A 20,775-nucleotide genomic window follows, 5' to 3' on the forward strand; every position below is an offset into this window, starting at 1 on the left:
GAACAGCTGGATGTGCTCTCATCCCTCCTGCCGCCCGCTGCCCACCCTGGGGTGTCAGGTTTCCCTGTAAGCTGGTCTTCAGGGAATTCTGGTATTTTCAATTACCAGCCGGGCACGCTGGCAGGGCGATGGGGTCAGCGATGTCCTGTGACCCCTGCGAGGAGATGGAGCCCCAGGGAGCAAGCTCAAAAGAGGCTTGTGACCGAGAGGGGAAGCGGGGAGGCCAGCCAGGCGGGGCCTGCGTGGCTGGAGCAGGTGGTCAGGGGCCCTGCTGCCTCCGGCAAGCCCTGGGGGAGGATCCGTCCCTTCATTAGCTGAGACCTGGGGGAGTGGCTTCTGTGTGTGTGCCTCCGTGCCCCCCGCAGGGCATGAAGGGGTTGACCGAGGTGGTCTCCGAGGGCGTTCTGGGACGAGGACCCTTTGATAGGAAGGAAGTCTGAGGGCCTGTGACCTGCCTGCTCAGCGTTGCCTCCATAGCCCCGAGCTCTGAGGAATGAAGGAGAGCCCTACCCTCGGCCTTTACTCTTTACCAGTCAGAGGACCCCATGAGCTTAGAGGGCACGGGGAGTCGCTGGGCATCGGGCAGCCCGAGACGCCAGCCCGGCTCTCGGATCCCGCTGCCTCTCTGACATCTCCACTCCCGTTGACAGTGGCTTCCACTGCACCTGGAATGGAACACAGGTGCGCCACAGGCCCTGCAAGGCCCACCTGCCTGGCGCCTGCCACCTCCTGCCACTCACCGCCTCGCTCCCAGGCGCCAGCCACACCGGCTGCCTTTCTGTTTCCAGTCAGACCAAGGTCATTCCTTTTTTCAGGGTCTTGGCCTCATGTTCTTGCCTGGTCGCCTCTTCCCCCACATCTTCCATGGCCGGCTCCTCCTCTTCATTCCGGTCTCAGCTAAACCGCTGCCTCCTCAGAGAGGCCCTCCCTGACTTCCCCTCCACCTGACTGCCCCGGACACTCACCATCTCACACACTCTTTCCTGTACAGAGCTAACGTGAGCTGAGGGCAGGGACCTTGTCTCTTTTATTCAATCCTTTATGCCTAGTGCCTGGAACAGTGTGTGGCTCAGAGTAGGTGTTTGGTTGATATTTGCTGGAGGAAGGAAGGAAGGAAAAGCCGGCTCTTGCCTTTTCTAGCCCCTTGAGGAACCTGACTGAGTCCACGGACCCTGGGGCCGAAGCTAGGGCTCCAGGGGGAGACAATGTGGCTTGTCTGACAGTCACCGACAATTCTCTCTCCCTCAGACCCTGGTGCCCCCTGCGATTTGACCTGCTGTCATGACATGGGGCTTCTTGCCGACCAGCCAGCCTGCAATACCGCATCAATTGTTTATTGCTGTGCTTGCGTTCACCAGGGTCCGAAGCAGGAATACCTCACCCGAGACAGGACCCCTAGCATTTCTGGTTGATAATAGGATGGCTGTTTTGAGTGTTTGTCTCTTAAACCTGTAGCAATGCAGTTAACTCCCAAAGATCCAACGAATTCTGGGTGACCGGGTCATAATTCACACAACAGAACAAAACTCTCCCGGAGATTGGGCCTGTGTTTCTTTCCGACGGGACTGGAGCGCTTAGGTTGTGTGGGACAGAACAAAGGAAAAGCTGACAACTGGTGCCAGGGTGGCGCTTTTCTATGAAGAAAAGGTGTTCCACGGCCGAGAAGGTTTGAGATACACAGAGATCTAGACTCCGGCCTGTGAGACTCACACGGCACACTCCTTTATTCAAGCCTCCGAGAAGTCCTGCTGGGGAGACACTTAGTTAACCTGGTTTAGCCTGGAAGTCTAAGCCTCTCCTATATAATAAAAGGCTAATATGTAAATCGACCAAATGGCGGAAACAACCGGTCACTATGACGCGCACTGACCACCAGGGGGCAGATGCTCAATGCAGGAGCTGCCCCCTGGTGGTCAGTGTGCTCCCATAGGGGTAGTGCCACTCAGCCAGAAGCTAGGCTCACAGCTGGCAAGTGCAGTGGCAGGGGTGGGAGCCTCTCCCGCCTCCGTGGCAGTGCTAAGAATGTCCGACTGCTGGCTGTCAGTTGGACATCCCCTTGAGGGCTCCCGGACTGCGAGAGAGCACAGGTCGGGCTGAGGGACGCCTGCCCCCCCACCTTGAGTGCATGGATTTCATGCACCAGGCCTCTAGTATATACATATATGTACATATATATGTATATATATATGTACATATATGTATATACATATATATGTTTTTACTGATTTCAGAGAAGAAGGGAGAGGGAGAGAAGATAGAAACATCAATGATGAGAGAGAATCCTGCACACCCCACACCGGGGATTGAGCCCACATGTGCTCTTGACCAGGAATTAAACTGTGACCTCCTGGTTCGTAGATCAACACTCAACCACTGAGCCATGTTGGCTGGGCGGTGGAACATATTTTAGACAAAAAAAACCACAAAAAACAAAAAGTGGGTCCAGGAGATGCTATATATTTTTCCTTGAACCTGAGAAAAGGGTGGCGATTGTCTGTCCATCTGATCATTCATTCTTCTCTTGGCTCAGCATAGATTTAGCAGCACCTACTGGCTGCCACACAAGCAGATGGAGTAGGAGTTAAACACCTCACTTTACAGATGAGGAAAGTGAGTCAGATCAAGTGCCTCGGCTCAGGACTGGGATCAGGACCAGGTTGGGACCAGGTTGGTTTTTCCTCCCCCTGACTACCCAGCCTTGTCTACAAGTGGGCTATGAGCAGGCAGAGGCCAGGCCCCTGGCGTGGTGCTGTGGGAACATCTAATCCCCCACCTTCCAGTGGGCTGCTGACCTGCCTCGATCCCACCTGTTGCTGGCCGGTGGAACCCAGTCCTACCCAGCACCTGGATTAGCAAAATGGTAAGAGCCTGGGCCTCAGATCAGGTAGCCCAAACAACCTACTTCACCCCTCCGTGCCTCAGTTTCTCCTCTGTAGAATGGAGATAATGGCAGGGATGTTGGGAGGTTAAATGAAGACCTGAATATAAAGAACCTGGCCCAGAGTCAGGGGTCAGGGGATGCCAGCCGATGTAGCAGTCCGGGCCAGCCAGGCTCTCAAACAGCAGTGTGAGTAGCTGAATGTCCAGCAAAGGCTCCTGAATGGTGGTGCAGGGGAGAAGAGGCGGCACCCAGGGTTCGGATCCCAGCTCTCTATGGCAGGTGATCGTGTGACCACAGGCAAGTTACTTCTCTCTCTGAGCCCACGCTCCTCAGCTATAAATTGGGATGTGCCTATCCAATACCCATCCTTTCTTTCTCAAATTAACAAAACCCTGGTTCTTAGCTAGGTACCTTGTGCCCAAATGAAGGACTACTTTTCCCCAAAACTCTGGCAGCTAGAAGTGACCACATGACAATATGCTTGCCTGTGATATAAGCGAAAGGTGGGACTTCTAGGAGGTCTCCCACAAAGGGAGGAGTCCCACTCTTATCATTCTCCTCCTTCCATGCTGCCCGGGACATGGAGGTGATAGCTGGGGCTCTTGCAGCCATTTTGGCCCACAAGGACAAGAAGCTGTGTGCTGAGAAGCCTGGATCCCTGATGACTCCATGGAGCTGTTCTAACTCCTGTCTTGTGACATCCTTTACAGATAAGAAAACAAACCTTCATTCTGTCTAAGCCACTAGGATACACAGGTTGTGTTAACTGCCTTCCTATATCTACACCCTTTGCCTTGTAACTTATTAGTCTCCACTCTCTCTGACTCTGGGCTTGGCCATTGACTCGCTTTGGCCAGTGGGATATAAGCAAACATGATATAAGCAGAGGCTTGGGAGAGCCCTTTGCACGTGTCTGACGCTGTCTTGGTTCCTTGTGATTGCCCAAGAAAGAGCATGCCTAGGCTGACCTGGGGGAGGCTGAGACCGGGAGCAGAGCTGTTGTCCAGTTGTCTCAGCCAGGGCCACTCCTAACCAGCTGACAGCAGTCACCCCCAAACGTGCAACAAAGCCCTACAACACCCAAAGAGCTGCTGAGTGAGTCTGAGAAGACAGAATGCAAACATGTATGTGAATGCTCCCCGCCAAGACCCATCCAGCCCACCGGGAGACTCTTGAGCTAAAATAAGTGCTTCTTGTTTTTACGCCATGGGTTTTACGGTGGGTTGTTCCACAGCATGCCTGTGGCAGCGGCGGTCTGTTATTTTTCTTCCTGTTACGTGTAGCCAAACCCAATCTTAACTGATACCCGAGGCCGGCAATGCCTTCCCTGCAGATGCCTGGGAGGATCAAAGAGGACGATGCATTCAGAGGGCTCGGCCCAGGGAGGGAAGTGCCCTCTCCCTCTCTCTTCCTTTCCCCAGGCATGGGCCTCGCCAGGGGCTCTCTTGGCCTGGTTCTCTCTGATCCTCTCTGCCCCCAGGGAGCGAAGTCAGTGAGTACATGCTCATGCCAGTTCTAGAGACGGAGCCACTGTGTGCCCACCCCCCAGGAGGGCAGGAGGATCAGAGGAGAACACAGTGGCGGAAAGGGCCTGAGCAAGTTGAAAGTCTTTTCACGGGAAAGCCATGGGGAGTGGGGTTACCTGGCCGGGCGAACCTGGAGACGGGCTCTGCCAAGGAGCTGCTGGGCCACCACTTAGGAACCTCTCTGGGCGTTCGTTTTCTCCTCTTTAAAAGGAGGAGTTGGCACTGGCTGAACTCCAAGGCCCCTGCCAATGCCGACGGGCTTGCGTTTGACTTGTGTCCCCTTTCGGGATAGGCAGAATAATGGCCCCCAAAGATGGCCACGTCCTGGTCCTGGAACCTGTGGGCCCGTTCCCTGACATGGCACAGGGGACTCTGCAGACGTGATTAAGGCTGTGGCTCCTGGGATGGGGAAAGTGTCCTGATTACCCAGGTGGACCCAATCTAATCACCTGAGTCCTGAAAACAAGGGGACCTTTCCCAGCGGAGGGTCAGAGACCGGAGAGCCGAAGTGTCACTTGGTGCCCTGTCGCTGGTCCTGGGGCAGGGGGCCACGTGCCAGGACCGGAGAGAGGTCAGCTCCCGGTGACAGTCAGCCAGGAAATGGAGACCTCCCTCCTACAACCACACAGCACCGAATTCTGCTGCCACCCAAGTGAGCCAGGAGACGGGTCATCCCTTAGCAGTGGTTCTCAACCTGTGGGTCGCGACCCCTAAAAATACATCCTGCATATCAGATATTTACATGACGATTCATAACAGTAGCAAAATTACAGTGATGAAGTAGCAATGAAAATAATTTTATGGTTGGGGGTCACCACAACATGAGGAACTGTATTAAAGGGTCGCGGCATTAGGAAGGTTGAGAACCACTGCTTAGAGCCTCGGAAAGGAACACAGCCTCCGACACCTTGATTTTAGCCCCACGAGATCCGGACTGGACTCGGCCTACGGAACTGCAAGATGAGAAATGGGTGTCATTCTAAGCTGCTAAGTTTTCAGCATTTTGTTATAGCAGCAATGGGAAATGAACACACCTTCTGATTTCATGTGAAGCCTGTCATGTATTGTTCACCTACTATGTCCTAGGGGCTTTGTCTGCCTTATTGTTAAATGATCGACAAGTGCCCATTTTGAAGGTGTGGACACTGAGGCTCGGAGATGTGAGGGCTCCTATTAGCGTCTGGCCGCACAGCTTGGAAAGGGTCATGCTGGATGAGGGCCGGTTCTGCCAAGCCCAGAACTGGTGCCTCTTCTCCCATATGACCTAGAGCAGTGGTTCTCAACCTTCTGGCCCTTTAAATACAGTTCCTCATGTTGTGACCCAACCATAAAATTATTGTCGTTGCTACTTCATAACTGCAATGTTGCTAATGTTATGAATCATAATATAAATATCTGATATGCAGGATGGTCTTAGGCGACCCCTGTGAAAGGGTCGTTCGACCGCCAAAGGGGTCGCGACCCACAGGTTGAGAACCGCTGACCTAGAGGCACATGATGACAAGGGAGCTTCCTAACCAGTCAACCTACTGTTCAGCACGTGTGGCCCCAAAGGCTGCATTCACCCTGCCAGGTCCATCCGCACAGCCCGCCTGACCTCTGCAGAGGGCTTGGTCCCGCCAATACTGAGCCTAAGAGCGCAGCGACATAATTATTTAGGTTCTGCCGCTGGCTGCCCGGTGAGCACGGGCAAGTCCCTTAACGCTCCATGCCTTGCTTTCCTTACCTAAACGACAGGATAATGAGAGGACGTGCCTCCTAGCGCTGCTGTGAAGTCATCATTAAGGACTTGGGGTGACGTCTGGTGCATAGTAAGCGCTTGGTAGATGTGAGCTATTATGATGATGAGAGGGACTGGAGAATGACCTCTGCTTTTTGAGAGCCTGCCTGTGCCCAGAAGCCTTTGAGGCACCTTGAGAACATGAGCTCGAAGCCTCACAGCGGTCCCGCAAGGAGGGGTGGCAAAACCCACGAGGAAGACGTGGGCTGAGTAACTTGTCCACGGCTACGTGCTGGGGAGCAGCCAGGCTTGATCCAAAGCCAGACTGGTTGGCCTGATGCCAAAGCCCAGACTTTTCCCACCCCTTCCCACCGGCTCTGGAGCCGGGCAGAGGTACGGCTGCTCGGGGCTGGCGAGGGTGAGATCCTGTCCTGTGTGCCCCTGGAGGGCGGCCAAGGACTGGATGCAGCCCTGAGGACGAGCCCCACGTGACTGGCGTGCTGTACACACCCAGGTCTGCAAGGCTGCCTCTGGCTCCTCCGTCAGAGCTCAGCTTCAATGCCACCTCCTCGGCGTTGTCTGAGGCTCGTCCTCCTACCCGTCCTTTCTGGTCTTATTGTTTGTGTCAAAGGCCACAGACCCTGGACAGCCTGGCTGAAACCTGGGTCTGCCTCTTCCCAGCTGAGTGACCTGCTTAGCCTCGCCCAAGCCCCGTTTCCTCGTCCTTCGAGTGGGGACTCCCAGCCCAGCCTCCTCCCTCAGGGGGTCCCTGCGAAGACTCATGCGTGGGGGGCAGGAAGGCTTGCTGGAACGGCGGGGCATGGTCCACAGAGGGCATGCCGGCTTCGTGAAGTCAGAAGACAGCTCTGGCTCCGGCGAATGCCAGGCCCAGTCCCTTGCCCCGAAGAAATACTTTTTTCCTTTTAAGGCAGTGAGCTAGATATTCATATACAGAATTTTAGGGTCTGATGAAAACCGGCCACTGAACGCGTTTGTCTGGAAATCAAGTCCCCAGCCTTGCTTTCCAGCCTTATCAGACTTCTCCACACCCCAACCTCGCTCCATGCTTCTCAGACCCCTGCTGCAAACGCTCACTGAGCATTCACTGTGGCGCACCCCTGTCTAGGTGCCGGGAGAACCACAGTGAGGAAAAGCAGACCCCGAGGTGATGGTGTGTGTGTGTGTGTGTGTGTGTAGTGGGGGTGGTGGTGAGGGGGGAGACAGGAAGGAAATGATCGAAGACATAAAGCAACAACTCGACCGCAGGAACTTGAGGGCCATGGTGCTGGGGCATGTGACCAAGTCAGGAAGGTCAGTGAGGATGGATTAAGGTCTGAAGGAAGGTGGGAGGCGAGAAGCATTCCAGGCAGAGGAAACAGCCTGTGCAAAGACCCTGTGGCAGAGGAGTCTGATGCTTAGGAGAAACGGGAGAACTCTTCCTCCAGCCTGCCTCCTGTACTTCCCTCCCCTGGGGTACCTCCTTCTCTGCATGGCTCCATAGAAGTGTGAGAAGCCTCTCCATTCTTCAAAATCAAGCTCAAATGCCTCCTCTTCCCAGAAGCCTTCCATGCTGTGCCTTTCTTCCACTCCCCAGAAAGCAATTGTCTCTCCTGCCTATGATCTCCCTCACTTCCCTGCCCCTCCATGGGCCCTCACTCATGACATCTTGTATATAGACGCTGCCCAGGTCTCACCTCCCCAACCAGGACATAAAGCCATAAGGGCAGGAACTGACTTCTCCCATCTAGACTTAAAGTCACATGCTCCCAGGTTTAAATCCTAGTGAAGGCCATTTAGGAGTGGGACTTAGCATAAAGGACTCTGCTTCTCTGGGCTTCCATTTCCCCATTTGGCAAAGGGGGATACTGTGGTGAGGGCGTGGGGTGGCGGCACAGTCCCCGGCTAGGCTCTGGGCATCCACGAGAGTGGGGTGTGCCAAGGGGCTTAGAGCAGAGGAGGGGGAGGGGGAGAGGGAGTTATGATCCAGAAAGCCTCAGGGATGGAGGGCTCACAGGGGCTTAGACTCCCTTAGACCCGAGTTTCCCAAATTTGTCTGATAGCAAGAAACATTTGAGCCGCTCGATAGAAATGCAGATTCTCGCTTACTCCTGGGGCTCTGGGACGGAAGTCTGGGGCTGAGTCCAGAACCTGCATTCTGAAAAGCTCTCAGTTCGGTGGGGAAAATGAGGCCCAGAGGGAGGGGTGATCTTCACGAGTGTTTAGGTTGGACCAGTTGCCTTAGCCCTTCCTCTCTGTGACAGGATTATGCACCCACACGCTTTGCCAAGTAACTCGGCAGGACTCATTTACTGTGGGCGACTGCACCGCAAGCAGAGACATGTGTTTGTGTGGCGTGGCTTGGCCCGCCACGCGTGCTCCCACCATTCACCAGGAGAGAAATAAGCTTGGGTGGCTGCTGGTCCAACGAGAATGAGGAGACATATGGAACAGACTGAATCCAGCCCACGTTCTGGAGTCCTGCCCGGCCCAGCTTGTGCAGATTAGCTAAACCCTAGCTGACCCACAGACTAGTGAGTGAGAAAACAAATGTTTATTGTGGTAAATAACTGAGTTGTGGGGCGTTTTTGTTATGCAGCATTATGGCAGCAAGAGCTGACTAATACACTCAGGTCACCCAGCAGATGAATGGCAAAGCTGGGATTCAGACTTAGGTTCCCTGCTTCTAATCCAGTGCTAGTGTCTTACTGCTTCTGTCCCTCAACCCTGAGGGCTCCTTGGGCACCTTCCTCTCTGGGAGCCCCTCACTTCTACTCTGCCCCACCTCTGTTCTCTGGGAGCTTCCAGCTCCAGACAAGGGGACTCCATTCCAGTAGCCCAGATTCCATCCTTGCTGCTAATATGCCGAGGCTTCTTGAGTAGGCAGTCCCACCCTCAGGGCTCCCAAATGGATTCAGGGAAAGCCTCCCTCCCCACCCCACCTCCAACCAGGGAAAGAAATCCAGGGGCTCTGGGGAATTCTAGCTTCTCCCAGTTGAAAAGAGTTCCCTCCCCTCCACTCCCACTGGGAGCCTGGCTTCCCTACCTCGGGGCTTTGTCAAGCTGGAGACCTCGCAGGGGAGGCTTCACAACCTGTTAGGTGTCTCTGCCAACAGCTGCTGGCTTTTGAGGTTCTCTCAGATTGCCCACCTCGAGTCAGCTCCACCCGGACCCCAATCTGAGCGGGACTTAAATGCACCCATGGCCCTTCAAGAACTGCAGGCACACGCTCAAAAACATGCCCGCTCAGCCACAGCGATACCACAAACATTCACAAACAAAACCACACCACTCCTTCTCAGACACAAACACACAGACAGGCAAACCACGGTCAGACATACAAACTCATGTTCAAACACACCCCCTCCACGCCCCTCAGATCCAGACACACCCACGCTCAGGAATGCATGTGTCAGTAAGAAGTCGCATGCCAAGGTCACAGGCAATCACACACACACACAGTCACCCAAACAACAGGACATACCCACACCTTCTCCAAACACACTCCCTCACACGCACACTCAGACCCACAGTCACACTCAAGGCTCCTTGGACATATATACCCTGGACTTAGTCCAAGCACTGGAGTCTGTTAGATCTAGTTAATTCCTATCTCGTATCTTCCTGCTTTGTGACTCTACTTTTCTGAGCACCATCTGTAAAATGGGGACACAGATGCCTCCTACTCAAGGAGATCAGGGGCTGCAGTGAGGTCAAGCTTGGAAAGCACCCCTCAACCAGGTGGAGCTGGTTGCCCTCTCTCTTTCCATGTCCTGTGCATGCCCTCCCCACCCCTTGAATTCCATTTCTTTCAATGGCTCCCTTCAAATTTCTACCGGGCCTTTAAACGACAGGTCAAGTCCTGCCTCCTGTGGCAAGCCTCCCCACGCCTCCACCTCTGGATCCCCTGAACAAGAAGCTGGAGAGCCCACTCATTTTCTTTCCTGGAGCCTGGCCACCCCCGGTTCCTCCTTGGACAGGGCCCAGATCACACTCACAGCAGGGGCTTGGCAAGGACTGTTGAGTGACTAACTGGGGGACACAGTCACAGTGCCAACCACAAAGTTTTCAACCCACAGGAACCGTAAGGTCCTTGAAAGTCTCACATGGCCCTTGGCTGGGGGATGAGGCTGCAAGTGTCTCCCGGACGTGGCCACATGGAGGTCCCCGTGACCCTGAGGACAGTGGTTTTGGTGGAGAGATGGGACCGGGCACCTACGTGAAATGGACTGAAGGGGAAGTAGGGGTTGGGGGGGGGGGGGAGACTGCATCGCTTGGCAACGCTTTTTTGCTGTGAAGGAAGGCAGGGTGGAAGATGGAGCGTGGCATGGCGTCACAGGAAGGATTATTAAAGGTGGGCGTAGGGAGAAGGGTTTGGGCGGAGTGAGATTGGAAAGGGCTGCAGGTTCAAAGAAAGCACCATGGGAACTGCTAGAGGGCCACCTTCCGCTGTGCCGGAGACTGAAGTCGGGCTGGAGAGAACATGCCTCCTTCGTGGCTCGGTGACCCCACATGACCAAGCTCCTTCCAGTGGACGGTGCACAGAAGTGATGGTGCACCTCTGCCCCCCTTGCTTACAGCCCTGTCCCTGCCCGGGTCTCCTCCCTCCCGCCCCTCCTGCAGGCTGGAGCACAGACATGCTGACTCCGAATTGCCCACGGAGGCAGGTGAGACAACAAGCCGGGAGGGGCCCATGTCCCTGGATCTCCAGGGATCGGGGCTTGCCCTGCGAACCTGACTGCTCACTCCTGGACCTCCTAGGTGAGAGAGAAATGCATCGCTGTCCCCACAGCCACCCAGCACTGGGCCATTTTGTCATAGCAGCTTCACTTTCACTAATACACGTTCAACAAGTGACAGCAGTTATTATAAACACCAGGACAATGGTAACGCTCTCCCAGGTGGCAGGCTCACACACACAGCCTTTGAAGAGCGGAAACCGCAGGTGTGAGGGCGTCTTTCACGGAGGCTGGCAGGATACCCAGTTGGCACAGCGTGGCACCCGGCACTGCCCCCGGAGCCTGCCTGGGAAGCGCTTACCTGCTTGGTTGGTGGTGATGTTCACGGAGGCGAACTGAGGGGAGAAGGGGCTCTGGTCGGTGACGCCGTTCACGGCCTGGATCTCGAAGGTGTACTGGGTGTGGGCCAGCAGGTCGCTGATGTAGATGCGGGGCTCCGTCAGGCCCAGCTGGCGGGGCGCGTACTGCACGTTGTCCCCACAGCGGGTGCAGGCACCCCGGCCGGAGCCACAGCTCTTGCAGATGATGTTATAGACGAGATCCTCCCGGCCTCCGGAGTCGCGGGGCGGGGTCCACTCCAGCATGAGTGAGGTCTCGTTGACGCTGGAGATCACGGCCTGGGGTGCAGAGGGGATGGCTGGGGAGGGGGAGGGGTGCCGGTCAATGGGGGCTCTGGGGGTACGTTTCTGCCCTGGCTCCAGCCCACGCCTCCCGAAAGGCTTCCTCCAAGTACTTTCCCCTCTTCACCCACCAGAGAGATGTTTCTAGAATATAACTCTCATCCTGTTGCACACCCTTCTCCCTAGACCAGGGGTGGGCAAACTTTTTGACTCGAGGGCCACAATGGGTTCTTAAACTGGACCGGAGGGCCGGAACAAAAGCATGGATGGAGTGTTTGTGTGAACTAATATAAATTCAAAGTAAACATCATTACATAAAAGGGTACGGTCTTTTTTTTTTTTTTTTTTTAGTTTTATTCATTTCAAACGGGCCGTAGTTTGCCCACGGCTGCCCTAGACACCAGCCTCCTCGGTGTGTGTCACCAGGGACAGTCCTTTTGTGCTGGGGGTTTGGCCCACACAACATCTACTTCCCCTTTTCCCTTATAACAGAACCCGATTTTATTCAGGTGGCAAGACATCCAGCCGAGAGACTGTATTTCCCAGCCTTCTCGGGTGAAGTGCTGGCTACGGACTGTAGCGGAAGTTGTTGGTTAGGACCTTTCCTTAAAAGGAAAGTATCCCTCTATCCCCTTCCTTCTCTCTGCTGCCCAGAACGTGTGTGATGGCTGGCGCTTCGGCAGCAATGTCGGACTACGAAGAGACCTGAGGGATGGAAACCACAGGCTAGGAACGGCAGAGCAGGAGAGCCAGGGTCCGAGAACCCCATGATTTACCATGCTCTCCCGGGACCGCCTATCCCCGGGCTTCTGTGAGGTAGGAGAATACACCCTTATGGTTTCTGCCACGGGGGTCAGCTCTGTGACTCGCAGCTGAGTGCCATTCCTGTGTGATGCAGGGGCTGTAACACTGCCCTCAGAGTCACCCTTCCTTAGAGAACCTCGGCCTGCGACTCGGGCAGCCGCTGCCAGGTTAGCACGCTGGGCAGCCTTTCCTGCCACAGACACCACCTGTGTTAGTTCTTTCTCTGCCAACCCCGCCATTGTCTGTCCTTTTGTAAATCCAGACCTTGACTTTATCCTCCCTGTGACTTCACGGAAGGGGGTGAGGAGCCAGATGCCAGCTCTGTGGCATCTGCACGTTGGCAGCCTGGCCACCCTGGGGACTGCCCCCGATGGTCCTTTTCCAACCAGTGTTCCCCCTGCCCCTCCCCCTCCCCCCTGCAGGTCCTCCTCACTCAGGAAAGGCTGGCTGCAGCCGGACAGCCGCCCGGCCTTTGCTCTGGGCTTTTCTGCAGGAGGCTGTGGACTCGGCGTCCCCCTCAAGGGGCCCCCGACGTACTTGTGCAGGGCATGTCCAGCGGGTCCAGGTCTGCTCGGTAGTAGCCGTTGCGGCAGACACAGTTGGTGGCCCCTTCCGAAGTGGTCCGGCTGTTGATGGGGCAGTGGGTGCAGGCCTCGTCCCCTTGGTTGGCCTTGAAGGTTCCAGATGGGCAACCTGGGAGAGAAGACAGAGAGAGCCGCCGAGTAAACCAGTGGGCTCAGAGAGGACCCCGCGTCTCATGGAGGGGGCACGCGGCATCACGAGGGGCCAGGCGCCTGTGGAAGGGGCCGGGCAGCGTCACTGCTGAGAAACACCATCTCCTGAAGTTCGTGGGGGTCTCCACGGCCCCACGAGGCGGCCCTAGCTGTGCCCAGGAGGTTCCAGGCACCTGCTTTCTTGTCTCTAAAGCTGTCAATGCGTTCAGGTGGGCCCCCGGCAAGCCTTCCTTACCTACTCCAGGTGGGCTGTGCCACAGCTCCGGGGGAAACCCTGACTTCTTAGTCTGAAGACTCTGAAGAGGCCCATGGCACTGCCCGGGGCCCAGTCTCACTTATACCAATGGCTGGTCCTGGGTTCCCGGTGATTGAGATTACATTCCAGTAGGCAGGCCCTAGCACAGTGCAGAGCATGGAGAGCAGCGATGCGGTAGAGCAGGCAAGGCCACTGGCTTTGGACGCAGACAGACCTGGGTCTGAGTCCCAGCGTGGCCTGGTACTCGCTGTGTGGCCCTAGACAAGTGGCTTAACCACTCTGAGGCTCCGTTTCCTTACCTGTGAAATTATGACTCTAAGGCCCATTTCTGCGGGCCATTGTGGGCATGTGGCGTAAGCGTGTAAAGCACATGACATGAGGCTTTGCACCGTCGAGGTGCCCGATGAATAGTAGCGGTTATGATAGGTGTTTGATCAATTTACTAGATTAAAGCTCCGAAGTACCGGGGAGAGCCTGAGGAGGGCAGTGCTTGCACTTGGTGGGCACTGAGCCATGTGGGATCTCACAGGGTCTTAGGCCTTCTCCCCTGCTCTGGGGGATGCTCAGGATTTGGGTTCAGGCCCGACAGCTCAGGGCTCAGGTCCTACAAGGGGTCACCACTCCTGTGTGGGCCTGTGTGCCCTTCCTTCTGGCCCTGGCTTGGGAATCAGGAGGCCTGGGCTCTAGGCCCTGCCCCTTTCCTGGCCTGTTTCTTCTTCCACCCACTGGGGTTCATAATCCCCGCTCTGCTGTGGTGCCGTGGGGGAGATCGTGCCAGGTGTACGTGAGGAGGTGGACAGGGAAGAGCTTTGCAAGGGGCAGGTTCCTCCCTGGGACGAAATGCAGCTAAACTGTCCACAGCCTGCGCTCTCACCTGATCACATTCCATGCTGGAGTACCATGTGACCTCTGGTCAGCAAGCCCACCTCTCTGAGCACCGCTTTCCTCCTACATAAACGGCGAACATACATTTATTTCCCAAATCGTTTTTCCAGCCGCAGACTCCAAGCGTATCTTTCAAGTCCAAGGCTTAGGAAATCACTCATCAAGGGGTCTCCTGGCCCTGCGCTGAGCTCCCCCAGGATCGGAGCGATGTCTGGTTCGCAGCTCCTCCCCGTGCCTAGCACAGAACCGGGCGCTCAGACACTCCCATCTCAATACTTCTAGAAACTGCCTGCTTATGAGGAAAGAGCTTGGGCTTTGGCGGCCATGCACGTAGAAAGGCAGTGAAGAGCGGTGGTCAGCATGCCGGCTGCCTTCAAATGCCAGCGGTGTGACCTTGGGCAAGTCACCTAAGCTGCTCCCTCACCTGTAAAATGGGAACAATAGTATCTACCTCCTAGAGTCGTGGTGAGGAGGACATTTGGTTCATTTAGGCAACAATGCCGAGAACAATTCCTGGCATTATTAAACTAGCTGGTTCAAATACCAATCCGCTGGGTGACCTCAGACAAGTGGTTCAACCTCTCTGAGCTACAGTTTTCTCATTGGTAAGAGCATCTACTCCCTAACGTGGCTGTGAGTATTGCAATCGATAAGCAGTACTGGCCCAGGGTTGGGAGGGGTTGAGGGTTGCAGCTGCAATCTCAGGGCTTGCCGCTAGAAAATGCCCCCCCAACCCCCGCCCCGGCCCCACTTTGCAACCGCCCTAATCAACACCCCCCTGATGATGCTACCCTGACCAGGCCCTGTGGGGGTCTCAGAGAAGAACCCGCTCCAGCCCAGTCTTTAAGGAGCTGCCAGGCGAGGGGGAAGACAGACTGACACACCGACCAGGCAGCGTGACACAGCAGGGATGGCCATGGGGTCTCTGGGGGGTAGTTAGGCTCCCATCGCACAGATGGGAAACAGGGCTCTGGAACACACCGTGCCACGGCCGGCTTTTATCGAGTACCGATGAGATGCTGGCGCTCTTCTAAGGACTTAACTCGTAATAACTCATCCAAGCCTCACCAGCCCATGACGGAGGTGAAGTAACTTCCCAAGGACGTGGGCTTACAGTGGCAGAGCTGGGATTCGATGCCAGGTGGTCTGACTCCAGGGGCCGCTTCCCTAACCACCACACCACACCACCTTGATGTGACTCGCATTGCGTCAACGGTCCATGAGTGCTGAGCAGGGGCTGGCAGCGTCTGCTCCAGGCATCTGTCCAGGACTCTCTCCACTTTGCCGTGCTGGCTCTGGGGCCCCCACGTCCTCTTCCCTCCCTCCCTCCCTCCCTCCCTCCCTGCCTCCCTCCCTCCCTCCCTCCCTCCCTCCCTCCCTTCCTCCCTCCCTCCCTCCCGTCTTCCTCTTAGGCACCAACCTTCCGCTGCTGGCTCTATAAAGGGGCAGCCCTGGCTCTAGTTGAGCAGTTGACCTCTCTGAGCCTCAGTTTTTTCTGCTGTAGAATGGGGGCACAGGGCTCCTCTGAGAGTCTCTAGGACCATTCTCATAGATGCCAAAGGGTTTTGGCTCCAAGACCGAGATCCTCCTGGCTCCATGTTTAGTGTGCCTCTTCCATCTGCTGGCGATTCCCTGGGCCCGGCTGAAGTGGCTGCCCACTCTCCCCTCCGTACTGTGCCAGCCCCTCCATCTGGACCGCCTTCCCGGCTGTCCTCTCCCATCACCAGGTCCTGGTCCCTCTCAATCTCCCCAGGCTGCCTCCTCCAGGAGCCTTCTCTCATTAGGAGTGCTGCCCAGCCACCCCTTGGCCCTCCCACCGGGCATCTGTGGTTTCTGTATCTCTTGGCACTGTGCTTCCTGAAACCCTTTCTCCTGTCATTCCTTCCTGCTCCCCCCTGCAGCCAATCAATTACCACGTCTTCCCTCCCCAGCAGTGCCCGGCCCTGCCTCTTCTTCGCTGCCCTCCCACCCACTCTGTAGCTTCTCCTGGCCATCTGGCTTCCTCCTGCCCACCCTCCAGGACCAGCTTTCCAAAGTGTAAGCCTTTCTGTGCCACTTACTAGTAAAAACCCACCTTGGCTTATCATGGAATATTATTTGGCCCTAAAAATGAATGAAGGACCGATTCATGCTACAACACGGGTGAAGCTCGAAAACACTGCTTAGTGAAAGGAGCCAGTCACAGAAGGCCACACAGTATATGCTTCTACGCCTATGGAAATGTCCAGAACAGGCACACCCATGGAGAGAGAACGTAGATTAGCAGTTGCCAGGGGCTGGGGAGAGCAGAGAATGGGGAATGACGCTATGGGTAACGGGTTTCTTTCTGAGGTGATGAGAACGTTCTAAAATTGATTGTGGCGATGGCTGCACAATTCTGAATACACTAAAAGTCACCGACTTGTACAATTTAAAGAGGGGAACTGCATGGTATATGAGTTCTATCACAATAAAACGGCTATTTAAGAAAAATTCACAATAGCCCCCCAAGCACCTCAGGTCCCCGGTGCCCCCAGGGCTGGCACATGCCCATCTCAGTGCCCACTAGCCCAAGCCTGTGCCTGATGGTCTACACAGTCAACTGCATAGGGTGCCACCCCGAGGCCCCCTCCGCCCCACACCTCTGGCCTTTGGGGACCCTGCCCTCGTTACCTGGAGTGCCTGCCCTTTGCCATAAGGGAAAGTCCTACATTCTTGTAAGACTCAGCGCAGGTATCACCTCTGCAGGGAAGGCTTCCCTAAGATCCTAGGCCGGGTTGAGGTGACCATTCTAATTACTTACTTGTGAACCTGTAAGTACCTGGCTGGACGGTAACCTTCCAATTCGATGCCGGGTACCCAGTGGGCGATGGGTGGATGAAGGGAGGGGCTGGAAGAGCAGCCATCCAGCTCCACCACCTTACTTGACATTTGAGGAAACTGAGGCCCAGAGAGGAGCAGACTCACACGGCTCTTCTCTGGTCTCAGCTATACTGTGCGACTCCGAGGTGTGCTGGGGCCTCAGCTCCCACAGCCACCTCCTCTCCCACGGGAAGAGGCCTGGGGTGGCTGCCATCCACGGAGCCCGGTGCCCTAGGGGCCATGCTGCTCGTAGCTTCTCAGCTGGGAAGGCACCTGTCCCGCCAACATCTGAGTCTCGTACAGAAGTGGGAAGAAAACAACGAGACCCGAAGGCACAGACTCGGGGAGCGGTTCCCCTGCCAGGAGTGTGGGCTCAGGGGCACCTGCTGTCTGAGACTCAGTCTCCTCCAGAGAGGGAGCTGACGATCCCTGCACGGGACAGACGAAGTGAGAGTCTCTCAAAGGGTCTCCCTGCCCATGATCCTCCACGATCTGATGAGAATGAGTCGCACCCACCACACCCTGCCCGCCACCAGGTACTAGAATGAACTACACACCTCGCCCTGGCCCATAAGACCTGCAAAGGTTGGCTCTGCTGTCTTCCTGCCACTCCCTGCCACTCCCCTCACTTACTGTGCTCCAGCCCCTGGTCATCAAGAGTGTTCTCACCCAGGGCCTTGGGCCATGCTGTAACCCCTGCTCTTCCCATGCCTGATCCTTTTCATCCTTCAGTGCCCAGCTTCAGTGTCACCGTCTGGAGAGGCCTGCCCTGGCCATCCTGACTAAGTGATTCTCTCGCTACGATGTCTGTCTCTGTTTCCTTCATCACAATTTGTAATTACAGCTGACCCCTGAACCAGGGCTGACTGTAGAGTCAAAAGTTATAGGCAGATTTTCAACCACACGGCGGGGCGGGGGGGGGGGGGGGGAGGAAGGGGTTGGTGCCTCTAACTCCCTCGTATTTTCAAGGGTCCACTGTATATTAGAAAACAGCGTATAAATGTGTGCGCCATCTTCCCCCTGCATTGGAAAGACCTGGAGAGGACCAGGTTTGTCTGGTCTCATTGGGTCCCTCGCTGGTGGGACAGAGTGGTGGGAACACAGTAGGTGCTCAATATATATTTGTTGAATGAACACATATACCCCTCACAGGAGATTGTGAGGATCAGATAAGAAAGTGGGTGAGGAAATACTTAGTCGAGTCAATACCAGGTCTGGTGCCACCACTATCATCTCAGTGTCCCCCGGCCGCATGGATGCTCAGATCCCTCTCCACTGCTCATTTGTTCTCCCCAAGGGTCTTCCCAGGGGCCTGCCCACGGGGTGACCTACTCATCCTAACGGCAAGCCCCGTATCCTGGAAACAAACACCCTTAGTCGCAGGCAACCGTGCTGTGTACTTCTCCAGCCCCATCTGTCACCTCTCATCTGTTTGCAGTTCCCTCCATGCCCTGGCTGCACACACCTGTCCCTTTGCCTGAATGCCTCCCGCCCCCATCATCCAGTGCCCTGGGATTGGTGAATCGGACCTGTGCACCTCTGGGAGGCCTGCCCTCCCCTCTCCACACCAGATAACACAGACCTCCACTGAGCACGCCCGACACATGCTCTGTAGGCAGTGATGTGCTGGTAAATGGCTGACTGGGGCGGAGGGAGCCAAGATTTGTTGTATTTGCTGATTTCTGTGCTGTAAACGCTCCCACCAGGTCAATTTGAGATACCTGAGCCGGGAAGAAATGCCCACCGTTGGCTCTTGTAAGCCAAGCTGGCACAGACCACCTCCATCCCACCACTGGACCTAACCCATAGGTGACTTCTCTGTGTTCTGCCCACTGGTTGGTGAACCTTGGTTGGGGTAGGGGCTGGGTAATTAATCATTACCCCCATTACCATTAATGGGGGTAATGATTAATCTCCACATGCCCAGCACCTAATGTAGGGCTTGGCACATAGAAGGTGCTCAGTTAATTCAGTTTTCCTAATGAAGGTAGGTCTGTCTCCCCACTGGACAGTGAGCAACTTGAGGGCAGGGACTGTGGGTTTGATAGGCTCAGATACACAAGCATTTAGAACACACAGCAAGTGCTATATACATGTTAGCTGTGCTTCCTCACCCAGCTTGCAAGGACAATAATCATTCCCATTTATCACGTGTTTCCCAGGTGCGGGGCCTACTGCAAGTGATTTACATGGGTTTTCTCACTAAATTCACATGAGCACCCATGGAAGTACCATGAACACCCCCCTTTTTACAGATGAGGAAACTGAGGCTCCGAGGGGGGGAGTGACCACGCCAAAGTCACACAGCTTCCAAAGGGCAGAGCTGAAGGTTGACTGCAAGGCTTGTCATTCCAAAGACCTTGTGCCCAGGTACAACCAGACACAGAAATCACCGTGGCCGAATATAAGGACCGGAGACCATCTTGGGACGGGGCTTGAGGGAGTCATTCAGCAAGGGAGAGGCAAAGCCTGGGCCCCAAACACAGGACTTGGGGCCAAAGCAGCCAGCCAGCACCCGCCTTCTGCTGACGCCCAGAGCCCTTGGCCAGGCTACTGCAGGCGGGGATGGCAGCCGGCCGGGGAGGAGGATTACAAAGAAACAGATTTTCTCCCGCCTGCCCCCTGGGCTCCGGGATAGGTGATAATTGACCGAGTGAGCCCTCAGTCAGGCCAAGGCAGGGCTCCATCTGGGCCTGGCACGGTGGGGCCGCTAATTGGCACTGGGTGATCCTCGAAGCCTCCCTGGTTGGCTTGCTGCTCTGCTCCCCCCTCTCCTCCCAGAGACTCCAGTTTACTCCCCCAAAACCACTGATGCTACAATGAAGTCAAAAGCTCGCGGCCCAGAGTGGTCGGCTCCGGGGCGGGGAGGAGCTGTCTTCTGGGTGTCTGGTGGCTCTACCAGTGGTTCTCAACCTTCCTCACGCCGCGACCCTTTCATACAGTGCCTCATGTTGTGGTGACCCCCAACCATAAAATTATTTTCGTTGCTGCTTCATAACTGTAATGTTGCTATTGTTATGAATCGTCATGTAAATATCTGATATGCAGGATGTATTTTCAGGGGTCGCGACCCACAGGTTGAGAACCGCTGCTGGGCAGAGGCGTGCTCACCGCACTTTAGCTCCTGCTACTGAGAACTGATCAGGAGGTTGCATGACATTGAACCTGGGCATGGACTGTGGAGCCAGCTGCCAGGGCTAAGTCCCGGACCTGCCTCTTGCTAACGGTGGCAAGTTACTTAACTCTGTGCCTCAGTTTCCTTGTCTGTATAATGGGGGTAAGGATAACACCGACGGTGCATTTGTGGCAAAGATTACATGAGCTATATAGAGAAAGCAATGGCAACCGTGCCTGCCTGCCCGGCTCACATGAAGAGCTACACGTGTTTGATGTTGTGGTCCTCAGTTATTCTTGGCCCGCCACCTGCTATGTGCTCAGCTCTGGGGAAGCAGAGACAAAGATACAGCCCCTGCCCTGGGGACAGTGGGTCCAGTTGGGGAGATTTGTTAAGCCCCTATTCGGTGCCAGGCACTGGGACATTGAGACAAAAGGCCCAGGCCCTGCTTATAAAAGGCGGGGCTAGAACACCCTCTTTTAACCAGCCTGAGTGCTGGCCACTGTGGGCAGAGGGGCCAGGGGCTGAGTTCTGGGCTCAGCAGTGCCAGGTGGTATGAAGGCAGAGGGCATACTTTCCTGCCTTGGGTCTGGGTCGGGGAAAGAAATTTGACTGCACAGAGGAAAGTCCTGGCGCAGAGCAGGGAGGCCCGGGCTC

At 55.6% G+C, this 20,775-nt stretch overlaps 1 protein-coding gene across 2 annotated transcripts in view; it reads right to left on the reverse strand.

The window, feature by feature from the left end:
* The window catches only part of EPHB2 (EPH receptor B2), a 116,794-nt gene that overhangs the window by 27,836 nt on the left and 68,183 nt on the right, over positions 1-20,775 (reverse strand). For both annotated transcript variants that reach the window (XM_081085507.1, XM_081085506.1), the window contains exons 2-3: positions 12,825-12,980; positions 11,165-11,500 (exon numbers count right to left, since the gene is read on the reverse strand). In XM_081085507.1, the coding sequence (XP_080941633.1) occupies positions 11,165-11,500; positions 12,825-12,980 (492 nt within the window). The remainder of the gene's footprint in view (positions 1-11,164; positions 11,501-12,824; positions 12,981-20,775) is intronic.

The sequence above is a fragment of the Myotis nattereri genome (genome assembly GCF_964212035.1).
Source record: "Myotis nattereri genome assembly, chromosome: 3".
NCBI lineage: Eukaryota > Metazoa > Chordata > Mammalia > Chiroptera > Vespertilionidae > Myotis > Myotis nattereri.